We start from the raw sequence: 17,942 nt of genomic DNA, 5'->3' as shown, positions 1-17,942 counted from the left end.
ATATGCTCGGAGTCTCGCAGATCTCATTCTGGAATCCATGATTTTCACAATATTTGAATGGATCTATGAAACTCTGAGTCCATGTGACATCTAATAAAAAAATCTGGCAGCACACGGACTCTTCACACAAATGTGAGAATGTTGGCTAAGGGATTTAACATATAACAGCATTACTGCGTCATACAATACAGAATAAAGATTTTCATCCAGTGACTTATCGCTGATGTCTCATCTGATTAGTTTTCTGTTGTTTTTTCTCCATCTGATCAGACCTTCAATTTATCATCTTCCACCCCGACTCGTTTTGTTAAACTGATCAACGCAGCCCTGAAAATAGAAAGGTCACATATTATGTATACAGACATTTGCCTCCTGAAAAAAATGCCCCCACATTGCATCCCTAAATACAAATATGTACCCCATCATTAATATACAATTAGCCATGCAGTATTCACAATTTAAAGTGATAAATAAGCTGGCACTGTACCTCCCTTAACTATAATCTCTGCCACTCAATACATATAAATTATTCAGTCTCTGTGACTCTCCCCCAATTGATTTTAAGGCTATGTGCCACATATGTAACATCACCCCCTTCCCCACATATGGCACATCACCTCCTCCCCAACGAATATACCATCTTTCCCTCCCCCACATATGTACCATCACCACCTTCCCCACATACATAACATCGCCCCCTTCCCCACATACGTAACATCCCCCCCTTCCCCACATACATAACATTATTTGTTTCCCCACTCAGCCCAAAACAAGTAACCGTAACCCTTTCCCATGCAGCCCCCCCACCCATAACATAACCCCTTTCCATATGCAGCCCCCAACTTGCAGCCCCATGCAAGTAAACCTAACCCTTCTCCACTCAGCCCCAGCATGCAGCACCACAACTGTAACATCAACCCATTTCCACAAGTGAGTAACATCACCCCCTTTCCTGCATAGCCCCCAGCACACAGCCCCATATCACCCCTTTCCTCATCCAGCCCCACATATGTAAAAATCACCCCCTTCCCTGTACAATCCCCCAATATGCATCACCTTCTCTCTGCAATCCTTTAACATGCTGCCCCCATGTAGGAACATCCGATTATCCTGTGTCCCCCAAAAAACAAACACCACCACAATACTTACCCCTAGTCCTATGAAGCTCCTTGCTCCACGTTGCAGCCCCTCAGTCCTCTCATTGTGACCTCTCCACAGCATTTCCAGCAGTGATCAGCTCTGTGCTGGAGGAGTAATCCCCACCCCTTTGGGTGACATCACTTCATAGAAGCAACTACATTCTAGCCACAGGGATGGATTCCTGCTGCTCCGCTGCCTGCACAGTACAGCTGATCAGCAGAATACGTCCCTGCTTTGTGCACCGCTTATCACAGATGAGAGCAATCTGGCCATGGCCCCCCTGAGCCTTGGGCTCCGAATAACAGGCTAAAATGCCCTCATTACTAACCGCCCTGCATGGGCCCCCTTCACCTTTGGGTCCTGGGTGCATTTTCACCGGCTACACTGGTGGTATGTCCACCACTTCCTTATAATAATAATAATAATTTTTATTTCTAGAGTGCCAACATATTCTGCAGCTCTTTACAATGCCATTCCTTAATGTTTAGTTCAAAATTAAAAAACAAGATTTTTTTTTTTTAATTCCATAAAAAGAACCTCTTCTGTTTCTCAACTGTGTCTTATATTCCACATTTCTCCTGTTTCAAATGGGTTGAACTTATGAGCAGTATCAAGGACGATTCATTTATGGTTGGGTCCCTGTTTCTATTGTATTTCTGTTTTTTGTACCCTGAGCAACTCATTTTGCTACACATATACACATGAGGCCATTTCTAATGAAATAAACTTTTAGTGATTTTTCTATAAAAGACAATTCATCAACCCTCCAAATATATGAAGTCTTTGGACCCCATCGGTGATGCTGATCGACTTTCTCCATCAGCCCACATGCACTAACTGCTCTCCTCCACACAGACATTTTGTAATAGAAGGAATGGGTTAATCACCATCCATGTTCTAGTGATCAGTAGGGGTCCTAGTGTGTGCCAACCATCACATATACATTTCTCATCTATCCTGAGAAAAAGTGTTAAATGTCTTTTTTGGGGGAAAACTGCTTCAAATAAGTGAAAGAAGTAATGGAAAACTTTGGAGAACATTTTTTCTTATAGAATGCCTTAAAAAATATAGAATCAAATTCAAGTCAAGTATAAAAGTCAAGTATATTATGACATAGTCTTCTTTCTTGAACTTTCTTTCAGTGCTAATTTTACATCATTGTTTCTTAAAGAATAAATCAGAGGATTTAGCATTGGGGTGATAATGCTGTAGAACAAGGTGGCCATTTTATCTAGGTTAGTGACATATACAGTCCCAGGTCTCATATATATAAAGAATATTGTGCCATAAAATAAAGTGACTACAATAACATGTGAAGCACAAGTTGAAAACGCTTTCCTCCGTCCTGTGGTTGTACGAATCTTCATTATGCTGGAAATGATATTGACATATGTAATAATAATGCACAAAAATGGGGTCCCAGACACCACAATAGCACAGAAGAATAGGACAGTCTTATGAAGAGACGCATCTGTACAAGCCAGTTCTAGCAGCGAGGGTGTTTCACAGAAAAAATGATTCACTACATTTCGGCTACAGAATGGCAGCTGTAATGTGTATACTGTGTTTACTACAGAGTCTATAAGGCCTCCAAACCACGATCCAATTGCAATTTTAATGCACAAGGCGGGATGCATGATATTAGTATAGTGTAAGGGGCTACATATAGCCACATATCGGTCATAGGCCATTGCCAACAGCAAAAAACACTCGGTCCCTCCTAGAGAGAGATGAATGAACATTTGGGTGAAACAAGCATGAAAAGATATGGTTTTCTTCATCGATCTCAAGTTTATGAGCATTATAGGGACAACGCTTGACGTATACCAGATGTCCAAGAATGAGAGATTTCTCAAAAAGAAGTACATTGGAGTGTTGAGTCGAGGGTTTACGTTACTGACCCAAATTATTACTATATTACCAAACAAAGAAACAATATAACATGTAAGAACTACAATAAAAAGCAAAATCTGAATGTCCTGCCTGTTGGTAAGCCCGAGAAGAATGAACTCGTCTGGAGTGGTAAAATTCAATGTGACCATTATGAGAGTGTAAAAGGAAAATCGTGTCTGATATTAATGAACAAAATCCTCCAGACTGGAAATCCTAGTATTCAAAGTGGTGTCTAAAGAAATGAGAACACCAACCTATAGTTCAGGAATCGGATCAAGTTCACACAGTGAAGCATAAGTAAAGTATGCCAGCCTATAGGAACCAATACATGTCAGAGGAGTCCTAATGAGGACCTCATGGGCGTAAGTTACAATCTAAGCACTGCTGTTTCCTGATCATCTAATTTTTTTTAATGATTTCATTTAATATCATAAAATTAAAAAAAAAAAAATATCCCACAAAACAAATCTCTATGTGGAAACAAATAAGATTTGATATTATTTCTTTTATAGGTTTATTCAAATCTAAAATGGTAATTGGTTAAATATGTGAAACACACCGTTATTATAAAAATGAACATAATGAAATGCAGAAGCTGACACAAACCACGGGATCAGACATTCTTTTTTACATTGTACAGGCTCAGGGACAGGTGATCAGACCCTGTACAGACTGTGCGGTGCTGTAATGTTTACATGCAGCAGACAATACTGTGGTTCCCAAAGGCAGGCATTTTTTTTAAAGGAGTCTTCTCAACTCAGGAATTTGCTCCAATTTCTATGTCAAGAGTTGAACCTGGACACTTTTCCATCCATTCTCTGCCTTGATGGCTGTAGCTAATGGCCATCTCACCAGTCAGGGTGGGAGTTAGGGGGACCCTTGTGTATTTCTGGCATATTCCGTGGAATTAGGAATACTTCTTAAAGTTATGTAGGTTAAAAGTCCCCCTAATCTTCATGAAAAAGGATGCTAACAAAAAAAAAATATATTAAAATATTCCTGGAGAAAACAGTTACTGTACTGAAAAATGCATGTGAATGAAAAAAAAATATTTTCTGTTATTCTGAGAGAGATAAAAAGACATAAATGAGAAAAAAAAATTGAAAAATTGTTTGTATTTACATGGTAGAATGGATTTGAAAGCCTGGCTGGTAGAACATTAGAGATCACAAGTAAAACATTGGACCACTTTCTTAGCTTTGACATATTGCATTCATTCAGATGCGTAAAACGATTAATATTGTGCCATATTACTTCCTTCATTGAGCTCTGTCTTTCTTTCTCATGTAAATGAATTGGAATAATTAGAGCTAATCATCTCCTTCAGAAATGAAGCACACAGTTCCGTTACCTGCCATACTGATCTGAGCACAAGCAGTGCACGGCTCCTCCGAGTACTATAATGTATCCCGCTTTGTACTCCCTTCAGACTTCATAGGCTCATTATTTGTGGTTAAGGGATTTTATGTCAAATTTTAAATCCCATATCAATACTTTGTAAGTTTATGTCTTTATGTTTGGTAAACTTGAAGAGTAACTAAACCTTTATGAAAAGATTTTATATTTGTGGACTCTTTAATTGCCAGCAGATTCGTGAGGGCGCGGGTCCAGAGATGCCCACCAATCGGTCAAAAAAGTGGACACAACAATCTGTGCATCTAATCATATTTAACAAGGTTGGTAGGACAACATTGCCCTCTGTTGTCCAAAGACATCACCCAATACCAGTGAATGACGATATCTCCTAGAGGGAAGAGTTTCAGAGAGACTCCGGGTCAGGTGATAGAAGTGGCGCAGCAGAAAAATATAGCAGTTCATGGACTTTAGGCTAGTTTCACACTTGCGTTGGACGGGATCCGTAGCATTGCGTTGTGTGACGCCTGCAACGGATGCGTTGCATATAGTGGCACAACGCATGCTACAGATCGTACAAAATAACGCAATCCGTTGTAGTTTTTTTTTCCTTGACTATACACATCTGAGCATGCGCAGTTGTGTAAAGACAGCTGCATTAAAGGAATCCGTCAAATGACGCATTCTAACGGAATCCGCCACCATAGGCGTCCATTATAAAAACAATGGACGCCTAACGGATTCCTGCAGGTTGCGTTTTTTTGACACACCGCCAAGCGCAGAAAAACGTTACATGCTGCATTCCATCCGCCCGACGCAGCGTCAAAATAACGACGCTGCGTCGTCCAGCGGATGCAACGCAGACACTTGCGTTACAGTGCATCGTCCATACAAGTCTATGGAGAATAGCGCAGTCCGTTAACGGACTGCACTATTCTCCATAGTGACGGAATGCGCTGAACGCAAGTGTGAAACTAGCCTTAGAGGAAAGGCGGAATTGTCGCCAAATGGAAGAAAGAAGCAGATGTGCAAACAGGTGTGCTTACAGATATAAGTGTCCGACTATAGTTAAACCTAGAGTGGCCATTTGCAGAGTGAAATGTAGACACAGCTCAGTTATTTTCATTAGAAGCTGTTTGGTAAATAAGTGTTTCTGCATACTTTATGTGCAACCTGTTTATCCTGTGATCTATTGCATTGCTTCTTACGTATTGTAACTGACCCCCATTTGTGTAATAATCCTTATTTGTGAGTCTCCACTGCGTTGTCCTATTTTGTGCCATTTAATCTTCAGAACCTGTACTTCATTTGAACATGCTTTATACTCTAAAATACTTTACGTTACTATAACATGCACATTATGCAATAATACTATAAAACATACCTTTGTCTTATCAGGCCTCAGCACTAGGTGGCACCTGCTGCTACACCAAGTCGGCTCTGCTATGTCGGGGGAAACACATCCACCTGCAGCAGCGCCACTCAGCACATATATAAAACACTTATCATGAAATACAATAATGCAGCACAATGCTCAGTAGGGGTAGAGGCAATCTGACCACCTCCTACACAAGCCATGGAGGTTAAGTGCATTACTTACTGTTTTCTGTGAAACATGTGCCTGGTGATTCCAGGTCTTTCTGTAGCTCTCCACAGGTGGTTCCTGGCTGTTTCCTAACTCATGAAAATTCTTTTCACTCCACTGTTTGAAATCTTTCAGGGAGCTCCTGGTCATGGATGGTTTATGGTGAAATTATATTGTCTCTACTTCTAGATTATGGCCCTATAGGAAATTCTTCTGTAACCAATGCATCAGTATGTTTGGCAACAATAAGGTTCATGAAGGTCTTGGGACAGCTCATTGCTCTTAATCATCATGAGATGTTTCTTGCGTGGCACCATGGTCAGGGGTTGAATTCAGCCGATTCTGTCCGGTTCGGGCGAACCAGTTGTTAAAATAGCTGCCGGTTCCCCGAAACGGCTCCGGTGATCCAGTTCTCTGTATTCACTTGTGTTAAGTGTCTTTAAGACACTAACACAAATGAATCCCCGTACCTCCGTACGTGCCGCACTTCCGGGTTCAGTGTCTGGTCCCTGACCTGGCGTGCAGTGACGTTCTGATACTGCAGAGGTCACGGCAGCGTGGTGAGGTTGCTCCTCCTGCTGCCACCTGCCAGCGTCAGTGTTCCTGCAGAGTGCCGCGGAGGAGGATGGAAGACAGAGGAGAGGCTGCCACTGCTTGGAGCAGGTAAGTGCTCAGTGAGCCGAAGATACAGGGAGACAAGAATCTGCAGGGGAGAGGAGCCGCATAAGCTGGGAACTATATGCGAAAAGGAGCCATATGGAACAGGATCTGCAGGGGAAAAGGAGCACAAGGGATGAGATGTGCAGGGGAGAGGAGGCCGCATAAGATGGGAACTACTGTATGTGGGAAAAGGAGGCCCATGGGACACGATCTGTAAGGGAAAAAGAGCACATGGGATAAGATCTGCAGGGGAGAGGAGGCCGCATAAGATGGGAACTATATGGGAAAAGGAGCCACATGGGACAGGATCTGCAGGGGAAAAGGAGCACATGGGATGAGATGAGATCTGCTGGGGAAAGAGGCCATGATGAGATCTGAGGGGAAAGAGGCAATAAAGGGATGGGATCTGCAGGGGAAAGAGGCTATAATGGGATGGGATCTGCAGGGGAAAGAGGCCATAATGGGATGGGATCTGCAGGTGAAAGAGGACATAATGGGATGAGATCTGCTGGGGAAAGAGGCCATGATAAGATCTGCAGGGGAAAGAAGCAATAATGGGATCTGCAGGGGAAAGAGGCCATAATGGGATGGGATCTTCAGGGGAAAGAGGCCATAATGGGATGGGATCTGCAGAGGAAAGAGGCCATAATGGGATGGGATCTGCTGGGGAAAGAGGCCATGATGGGATCTGCAGGGGATAGAAGACATAATGGAATCTGCAGGGGAAAGAGGCCATAATGGGATGGGATCTGCAGAGGAAAGACTCCATAATGGGATGGGATCTGCAGGGGAAAGAGACCATAATGGGATGGGATCTGTAGGGGGAAAGGAGTTACATGGGATGGGATCTGCAGGGAAAAGAGACCACATAGGATGGGATCTGTAGGGGGAAAGGAGCCACATGGAATGGGATCTGCACTGGAAAAGCAGCCACATGGGATGAGATCTGTATGGGGAAGGTCGTCTGATCCAATTTTAGCAGGGCTCCTTTAGTAATAATTTTTAAAAATTGTAGATAAACCGTTCAATATGACTGAAAGTGACTGGAACAACTGGTACTGGACAGGAGAGTGAAGGTATAGGAGGGTAAGATGGGGAAAGAGATTTTACTTCAAATTAGTTGTATTTTGTAGTTGAGGAAAGTGCGGGAAAATAGGTGTGGGTAAAAATGGGTGTGTTACAGAATGGGTGTGGTTTTCAAATGGGCGGGGTTTACAGATAACCTGTTACAAATTTGAATCCCACCCCTTGTAATGGTACAACTTTTGATATACCATCAGTTGAACACGCTGATATTATTTATCACTAAGTGGCAGTATTGCTTTCAAATTACTGATACATGACTTTCCATGGTTTTTTTTTACCGATTGTTTCTCATGTGTCCAATACATTTTACCTTTGTCATTTTTCTTTATTACACTCAAATGAATTTATGGACATTTATTGTTTTATGTCATTGTCGATTGTATGTGGAGCACCCCATGGGGCCTGGGGAATACTCGTCACCGGGCCAGTGAGGGTCAGGGGATGTCACGGGTGGCCCTGCCCAGTTTCATGACCCCGAGGTGTCCACAAAAAAAGGGATGGATGATGGATGGTGGGATGAAGGGGTTGAGGATGTTGGGTGTTGTCTCGTGACACCACCAGTGGTACGTAACCAGGGATTAGCCGCCACTGTGGGTGATGTCCTATGGGGCGGATGGTGTCACAGCCGGGATTGTTCAGCTCCCCACAGGTAGAGCTAGGCCCCAGGAAGGATGATGGTTGTGGTAGTGACCGCTGGCGCTGGAGCGCGGGGCTCTACCATCCTCTTGCCATACAATCATAGCTATTTTTGCATATATATATCAGCATTGTACCATACTATGGTTGTACTCATAATGGGAAGCATGATTCTGCACTTGTGAATCATTACGCTTTGCAGTGCATGCAGCACTTATGATCTCATTTTCTGTCCCCATTGGTAAATTCAATCTGTTCAGTGTTTTGTTACATCATCACAGGTATTTCTCACATATATATTGGTTCCACAATCGCACTACGCCTGCCTTTCTAAGAGGAACTATGATTCTATATAAATGAATCATTATTTGCAGTACTCATAGTGTCTTACTCCTCGTCCCCATAGGTAACCCTATCTATCTTGTGGTTTTTGTATATTCTGCTCACAATTACTGCATGCTGACTTTATACCGTGTCAGTCTCTTTGGGTATTACTGATGTAACTCCATGATATTTATTCAAATTTTTTATATGTACTTTTGATGATCGTACTTACCGGTATATTATCTTGGAGCCATACTACAATATCTTGAGGCCTTGTTTGTATATTGTCTATCTTTTTAATTGTGTGTTTTTCACTTTTTTTGACCCAATAAAATATTTATATATTGCATGACCTTTCATATCATTGTTCGATGTGCGCCCAACTTATGTGTGCCTTTCTTCTCCATTGTACATGTCGCGGGCGGGGAGGTCGCTGCGCTCACCACGCTCGGGTCCGGCGCTACTGCTGCTGCTGCTGCTCAGTGGCTCAAGCGGTGGGCCGGATCCGGGGACTCGAGCGGCCCTCTTCGCCCGTGAGTGAAAGGGGGTAGTTTGGGTTTGGGGAGTTGGTCCGTGACGCCACCCACGGTTTGTGGTGAGGTTGGGACACCACCGCTGCTCTGGACGGGGATCCCGGGAGCGATGACAGGGAGCAGCCGAGATGTTTCTCTCCCCTCCGTGGGTAGAGGGGGTTGGTGGTCCCGGGGCCCGGTGAGGTGTCGGGGAGGCAGATTTGGCGAGGTGCAGGGTCGCGGGGGCAGGGCGGTGCCAGATGGCATGGTGGTACTCACTCAGCCAAGAATGGATACAGAGTCTCCGGTAAAAGAAACGGCTGGATGGACGGGTCCCGCAGCCGGCTGCTGTGGTTACCCCCGGAAGGTTGGTGGTGGCTGCCTTTCCCTGCACCTGTTGTGTATCTTCGGTCCCAATGGCTTCCCACCAGTAACCCGCTCCCCAGCTTGGATAGGTGCTGGAGGAGCCCCTTTTGCCCGCAGGCTCTGGCCCTGGGAATTCTAGCCGTGGCGGTAGCTGTATTTCCCTTTCTCGGTTTGGACGGTTGCCTTCAGTCGGGTCTTTGCTGCTAGGAAACCCCGGAGGTTCCGGTCGCTAACGGATTTGACCAGTTTAACGGTGACTCCAAGCCTGGTCGGGGTCCATAAGCCCTGCCGGTTTGTGCTGGCCTCTCTTCGCTCCCCGGTTTGGTACCGGCGGGCCACCGCCCATCCCCGGTCCTATGGTTCCGCGTCAATCGGCCTCTCCTGCAGACGGCCACCACCGTCTGCCAACCTTGCTCTTGGTGCCCGGGCCACGTACCCGGACATGGTCAGATCGCTCCTCAACTGCTACTTTCCTCCTTCTCCTTCACTCTCCCTAACTTCACTGACTTCCTTTCCCGCCTCCAGGACTGTGAACTCCTCAGTGGGTGGGGCCAACCTCCTGGCTCCACCCCACCTGGTGTGGACATCAGCCCCTGGAGGGAGGCAACAAGGATTTGTGTGTGACTGGTGTGCCTATCTCGGGGTGTGGGGTGTGTTGTTGCAGTACCTGTGACGACCTGGCTTGTCCAGGGCGCCACATACACATTTTGTTTTCACACATAGGGCAGCACTCTCTTGTTCACCTCAGGCTGTGCATCCCCCCTTTTCATTATGGTGTTTCCACTGTGTGTCCTTTCTGGTTGGTGTCCCTCCAATTCTGTGGCCGAAATGTGGAACAGGCTGCAGGTGTTTCCTGCACTCTCCGCAGACCTTGGAATCCCCGGTAGCTGTAGAGAGCCCGGGCTGAGCTGTTTGCTCCAAGCCACGGGTCTTGTAGTGCTCCAGAAGTATAAGGTGATGCCAGGACTGAGGTCCTGATTTTGCTTCTCATCCCAATCTGTGCCCGGGGTAACTGCTCAAGTTTGCAGATGCTCCTTCCTTTTCCCCAAGTGGTGTCCGCCCCCCAGGTGGTTGTCCTAGTGACTGGGAAAGTCCCATGCTTCGTGATGGCGACCCCCCTATCTACCCCAGGCCAACCCCCAGTGTGAAAGCACCTAGCAGTGTGTGGTTTGTGAATGTGAAAGACATAGCAATTAATCTCTTTCTTACTCAGGATGAGTACTGTACCTTAAGTGAGATGCAGTACTCTGTAGCGACTGAAGCCTCAGGGGCACCACATATGGGGTGTTACTGACATCTGGTGAGAAATTCATGTTGCTAGCACCTTTAGAAATATATTTACTTTACACACACATATGTATATCTCAATCACAGCTAGATGAAAAACAACAGTTTGCTGTAATGGAATACGCACGTTATGGTTTTGCATTTTTTTTCTGTCCAGTTTTGTCACAAAACTTGAAGCATTTCCTAAATGAAAACTTAATGATGACCTGAAAATCTGATGCACATGTTACTTATTTTTGATTTGCAGATTTAAATCTACAGACTGTCAATTCTTCCAGCATTTTTGCTGCAGATTTCATACATACTATTGAGTGGGGGAAAATCTGCACCAAATTTTTTTTTTTAAAAAAATGCAGCAAAAAAACATGTGTTTTGCACTGCGTTTTTCCTGCTAAAAGATGCAAAAATGCACCAAATATTTAATATTTGCACATGACCTAATGCTTGTCAAAATAGTAAAATAAGCATCTGAAACGCAGAAGAAATCCAAGAAATGTCAGATATGTAAGTTTAAAAAAAAATATTTTTTTTATTAAACAGCCAAACATGACATTTACAGATTAAAGAAAGATAAAGCGAGCACATAGATGAATAAAGTAAAAAGGGATCACCACCTAGTCACGAATGACGCTATATATTCTGGTATCAAATCATTGAAAGGCAATCACAAAAACAATGCAATTAAAGTACCTAAAATATAAACATTTAAGAGAAAACCTAAAACAACAAAGCAACTGTTTCTGATGTCAGGTACCAACCTTAAAGTATTTAAAACAGACCCCAATCATTAAGAAGCAGAGTACAATGCATGAACTAAAGTTATCGTAATTAGGTGGGTAATGTTAATGGGGAGGAGGTCCATATCTCCCAGACCTTAGCAAATTTTTCAGGGCATTTTCTGTTTTGGTATACAGTTTGTTCATGTGGAATTATTGCATTGACTGGCTCTATCCAAGCATGTGTATGAGTGGGTGAGAGCTACCCATCCTACGTAGGGCTATGAGTTTTCCAGCCATGAAAAGAGTCTCCTGTAAGAAGATTTTAATATTGTGAGACAAAGCTCCCTCATCCATAACTCCAAAAAGACAGAGCAGTGGACTAATGGGTATGGGAGGAAGAAGGCCAGGGAGGATAGAATCAAGACATCCTCTCGCCAGAAGGAGGCAATTACCGGGCAACTCCAAATCAGGTGGATAAAATCCGGGTCCTCCCCATGACGCTGCAAGCATTCCCGATCCTGGCAGGTGGTGCATCCGGAATAACCTCAGTGGAATTAAATAAGCCTGGTGTACTATAAATAATTGAATAATTTTATTATTAATTGAGGGGGAGACCTTAGTCGGGGATTCCAAAATTTCCTCCCAATCCCTCCTTTTGAATGTTCGGAATTAACAACCCCCATTTCTCTCTGACTGCCAATGGTTGAGACTCATTCCCCATGGATAGCAAGTATGTATATAGAGATGATATCAAATCCCTTAGGCCCTTGAGATCTAAAAATTCCTATCAGAGGGAAAGAGAATATTTAAGCATGCACAGATGCATTTTGTAAGTGATGTTGGAAAACTGTCTGAAGCTGCAGATATCTAAAAAAATGACACTGGGAAATGCTATATTTGGACAGGATCTGGTCAAAGGACATTAAAACATTCTGCTCATAGATATCGCGTCACGAAAGAACACAGTGTGAGCTCCAAAATACAGAGGATGGATAATCAGACATTGTGGGAAAGTTCATGTTCTGCCACAGGGGCATTTCAGCAACAGTGTCCAACCATCTTTGTCTGTCTCCAAATCTGACGCACCAGTCTAAGTAGGGCAGTAACTTCTGTGTACCCATTCTATCCATTTCCAGAAACCCAAGCAGAAAATTCACTCCACCGCATGAGCTAAATGACTCTCCAAATTAGGTAAATAGGAGCCGGGCATCCACGAGCATAGCACCTTCCATTGGCCAGCTAAGTAATAAAAGAAAAAATCTGGTAATGCTACCCCGCCTCATTTCATTGGATCTTTGTAGAATAGTCAGTTTTAATTTAGGCCTCGCATTACCCCAAATAAACCCAGATATTTGCGTATTTAGTGATCAGAAAAATAATTTTGGGACAGGAACGGATAATGAAAGTTTACTCCACAGCAGAAATTTAGATTTAGTCAGTTCCAAAAGATGGTAAATATTAGAATGCAGATCCTGCTTACTATTCTTCTGTATAATTATTCACAAATACTTAAAATTGGAGACCAAAGGTAGTGGGGAAAAAGCTTCTAAGTGAGTTGCAGGACAGTGGGAAAAAGACATCAGATTGGATTTGTCCCAATTTATGCCTAACCCGAAGTATTTACTAAAATCATCTATTACGTCGACAACCCAAGGCAATGACTGCTCCACATCATCCATAAATATGATCATGTCATCTGCATACAGCCTGATAGTGTCAATCTGGTCTGCAGTTTGGATGCCCCTTATCAAGTGATTAGAACAAATTTTAATCGCCAAAGCTTTAATGGCCAAGGCCAAGAGAGCTAGGGACAGAGGTCACCCCTGCCGAGTTCCTCTACATAGCAAAAAGGGCGCAGATGAGATACTATGAACCACCATTCAGGTCTTATGGGCGCTTTACACGCTACAATATATCTTACGATGTGTCTGCGGGGTCAAGTCGTAAGTGACACACATCCGGCATCGTAAGTTACATTGTAGTATGTAACAGCTACGTGCGATTGCGATTGAATGGTAAAACGTTCATCGCATGCACGTCTTTCATTTCCTAAAAATTGAACGTCAGGTTGTTCATCGTACCCGGGGTAGCACACAACGCAGTGTGTGACACCCCGGGAACGATGAACAGATCTTACCTACGTCCTGCGGTTCCCGCCGGCAATGCGGAAGGAAGGACGTGGGCGGGATGTTTACGTCCCGCTCATCTTCGCCTCTCCGCTTCTATTTGCCGGCTGCCGCGTGACGTCGATGTGACGCCGAACTTCCCTCTCACTCCAGGAAGTGGATGTTCACCGCCCACATCGAGGTCATATGGACGGGTAAGTACGTGTGACGGGGGGGTTATTCGTTTGTGCGACACGGTCAACAAATTGAATGTGCTGCACATACGATGGGGGCGGGTACGAACGCATACGATATCGTATGCTTAATTGCAAGGTGTAAAGCAGGCTTTAGGGTCCTGATATGGCATCAAATCCAGTTACAGAGCATGGGACCGAATCCAAAGTTTTGAAGGCAAGCAATCAAGAAGTTCCATTCTAGAGAATCAAGTGCCTCATCTGCGTCCAGCGAGGCTAATGCCTATTTATTATCTTTTGTAACAATGCTTAATTGAACGATGGCCTGTACTCTCCTAGTATTAAGGGAGATACTCTTCCCTAGCATGAATCCCGTCTGATTGGGGTGAATAATATCCAGGTTCAGTCTATTTGCCAAAAATTTAGTGAAAATTTTGTAGTCTACATTTACCAGTGAGATAGGATGGTACGTTCCACACTCTAAGGGGTCCTGCCCCTCCTTTTTAAGAACTATAATGTTAGCATCATAAAAAGAATTTGGAAAGGAATTTCCCTGAGTAGTCTCGATATGTATGTGTTTGTTGCAAATTAGGCCAGAATTTTTGTTCATGTATTGTACAGAATTACAATGTTTGTGAGATCTGTGTCCTTATCTTTTGTCTGACACCATCTTTTTTCTTTTGATGTCCATAAATGCTCCAATCACATCCTTGTTCCTCAAAGTATAGATCAAAGGATTGAGCATTGGGGTTATAACACTGTAGAACAAGGTGGCCATTTTGTCCTGGTTGGCTACATGGGTTGATCCAGGCCTCACATACATAAATATGATAGTGCCATAAAACATTGATACAACTATAATGTGTGAAGCACAGGTGGAGAAGGCCTTCCTCCGTCCTACAGAAGTTCTTATCTTCAGTATGCTGGAAATGATATAACCGTATGTGATAAGGATAAGGAAAAATGGACCTATCACTACCAACATGGCAAGAATGAAAATAACAGTCTTGTTGAGTGATATATCCGCACAGGCCAGCTCTAGAAGTGAAGGGACCTCACAGAAAAAGTGATTTATTACATTAGGACCACAGTAGGGTAATTGTAATGCAAAGACTGTGTGTACAATAGAGTTTATTATTCCTCCAGCCCAGGAGCTTGTTGCCATCTTAATGCACAAGGCAGTATGCATAATATTAGTGTAATGTAAAGGGGTGCAAATAGCCACATACCGGTCATAGGCCATTGACAACAGAAGGTAGCACTCCGTCCCTCCTAGAGAGAGTTGGATGAACATCTGAATGACACAACCATTAAAAGATATGCTTTTTCTCACTGACAGGAAATTAATGAGCATTTTTGGGATTATACTTGATGTGTACCAGATGTCCAAAAAGGACAAATTGCTCAAGAAGAAATACATTGGGGTGTGGAGTCGGGGGCTTATTCCACGGAGAACAATTATCATTATGTTACCAATAAGTGATATCATGTAAAAAAATAAAAAATATCACATATAACACTATCTGAATATTTCTCTGGCTGGTTAGCCCAACAAAAATGAATTCTTCAACTCTCCTGTACTTTGATAAGTTCATTTCAGTGCTGTAACTGTGGAGAATCATTCTCTTCTTCTTTCCAATATGCAAAGACACCTCAGACACCTATTGAAAATAAAACAGTTAAATGAACAAACAATATCCATGCATGTAGCTATATACAGTGTGGTAAATTTGTAATTGCTGACCGCAGAATTGCTTAGCTGTCAAACGCCATATGCATAGAAACAGAGGAGGTGCGTCACTAAAGGCTCAGAGTAGGATCTCTGCTGAATAGTGATCATTTTGTTATTTTACAAAATTGGCCGACATTTTTTTTTTTATTTAGACACTCGATAACCCCTTAGGGCTCGATTCTACCTACAATTAACATGGACGAGTGCAATCCAATAAAACATCAGATTGCACTCGCAACAGTGTTAATCAATCAGGCAGTGTCCATCTACGATTATTTTCTCATGCCATATTGAAATGTCGAACTGCACTCTGATGTCATCAGAGTGCAGTGCAATATATGCAGAGACAGGACACGGAGAAAAGGGAGGAAGTACTCTCAACCTCTCCTCCGCAGCTGTGATCCGATCACAAGATCAAATCAAAGTCGCAGGACCTTCAGCTCACGCTCATAGCAGAACCTGAACCAAGGGTCATTAGAATATCGCATTCGATGCTCTCACATTGGAAGAGAAGTTCAAGTGGACACGAGACCTAAGGAACAATATAATTTAACATCACCCATTTATAAAAAAAACAACACAAACTATTTCCTTAGTATAAATACAGTACAAAAGGCGTTTTGCAGTTCTATGTAAATAAGTGATAAGTGAAAATTATATTCATGCGTAATGTTCAATGTGAACCCCTGAACAAAGCTCTCGGCATTACAGTTTTCATATGCCACTTGTTAATCAATGGCCAAAAGAGTGGCACTTTGGCCTTAGTTTAACTAGCTGCACTGGTATACTGTTTGTTTCCTATACAATACATCCACTACTAAAATAGTATACCTATATAGTGCGGCCAGATTTTTTTTTTTTTCCCAATGGGGACCTTTGGTGCATGAATGCTATGGCATTCATCAAGGTTGTAGCCAATTCATGAACAAATATGTCTGACAGTACAGTAGGCAAACATGTGGTGATTACTATACTCTTTGTATTTTCCAATTCCTTACCTGCTCTCAATAAAAATATTTTTGCTATCAAATTTATGTAGAATTTTATGAAATTTGTCTGTCCTGACAATTTGCCATTTCATAACCATGAATTGCCCAAAATTGTGCTCTGCAATTTTATAAATTGAAGACTGTTGTATCAGCTAAAGAAAGCTCACATGACCCCAAGTGAGACCGCAAGGGCTTCCTCATTATGCGGGGCAGAGGGAATATTATAGACTGTATAAAAAACTAAGGCAGGGAATGCAGCGGCAATTTTTACATGATTTAGGATAGTGAGAGGATAAAAAAGCTCACGCCTCAACAACAGAGAGAGTATGAAAAAGCACTAACACATTGGACAAATATTTCAGAGAATAATAAACACATATTCAGATATATATGCAATGCGCACAAACTATGACCTTAGCTACTGCCACAGTTAAGTTGGATTAGGTATAATAAGCATACAAGTCAGACGAAGCAGTACAATGCATGTCTAAAGGTCTTATAGACCTATTACATATGCATTACAGATTGGCAATAAAAACCCATTGTGGAAAAAAATATTTTAATTGGTAGCAATATAAAAATATAGAAATATGAGGGAGACCTCTCCAGATGAAAAAAAAGTAACTGGACAAGCCTGAAAGTAACCCCACTGGGGAAACTGCAAAAAAAGACAAGCCTGACCACACAATGGAGCTTGCTCACCCCAACATGTGTTGGGTTGAGTATGCACCATTCTGGGGCCAAGTTCTCTTGTAATTTTGTCTGTTCAGAGGGATACTCTTTGACTTGTCCAGTTACTTTTTTTTCTTCATCTGTTGAGGTCTCCTTTTTATTTGAATACTACTTTCACTACCATTATCTTTTTTCATGTTGGGGACACAACCCCCCCTTTCATAACCCCCTTGGGGTTTTTGCTACCTTCAACCTTAAAAACTATGAAACTACAGTGTGTCCCCGAAAAAAAGACAATGTCTTATATTATTTTTGGCTCCAAAATATGCGCTAGGGCTTATTTTCAGGGGAAGCCTAATAGTCTGTATTGGTGGCAGTGATTGGTTCGCCCGTTAATTAAAAATGAATATTCACCCCTTCCCTTGAATATAATCCAGCCCACCACTCTGTCGGCGTCAGTAATTGAAACTTTTGGTAGTGAAAAAATGAATACTCACTCTTTTCCCCACCTCTCCCTCTGCCAGTATCAGTGATTAGAACTTGTGTTAATGAAAAATGTATATTCACCTCCTTTCCTGTCCTCTGCACGGCATCAGTGATTCACTCAGACTGTCATCACTCCCAGAGGATTGCAGAGCAATCCTAGCACTGGTCGGGGGATCTCCTGACCGGAGCGTATCAGCATGTAT

General features: G+C 42.9%; 2 protein-coding genes across 2 annotated transcripts; both read right to left on the bottom strand.

Moving 5' to 3' along the window:
- Positions 1 to 2,246: 2,246 nt before the first annotated feature.
- On the bottom strand, positions 2,247 to 3,182 carry LOC142302589 (olfactory receptor 2C3-like). Its single transcript, XM_075343693.1, has one exon. The coding sequence runs from the start codon at positions 3,180 to 3,182 to the stop codon at positions 2,247 to 2,249; it is 936 nt and encodes a 311-aa protein (XP_075199808.1).
- An 11,327-nt stretch (positions 3,183 to 14,509) lies between these two features.
- Positions 14,510 to 17,450, bottom strand: LOC142301763 (olfactory receptor 2B8-like). Its single transcript, XM_075342783.1, is given in 3 exon segments — positions 14,510 to 15,364; positions 15,366 to 15,430; positions 17,426 to 17,450. Coding segments are annotated over 3 exon segments (945 nt in total).
- Between the last annotated feature and the right edge of the window lie 492 nt (positions 17,451 to 17,942).

This window comes from Anomaloglossus baeobatrachus, chromosome 4 (genome assembly GCF_048569485.1).
Source record: "Anomaloglossus baeobatrachus isolate aAnoBae1 chromosome 4, aAnoBae1.hap1, whole genome shotgun sequence".
In the NCBI taxonomy this organism is placed as follows: Eukaryota; Metazoa; Chordata; class Amphibia; order Anura; family Aromobatidae; genus Anomaloglossus; species Anomaloglossus baeobatrachus.
This window is presented reverse-complemented; position numbering and strand designations above follow the sequence as displayed.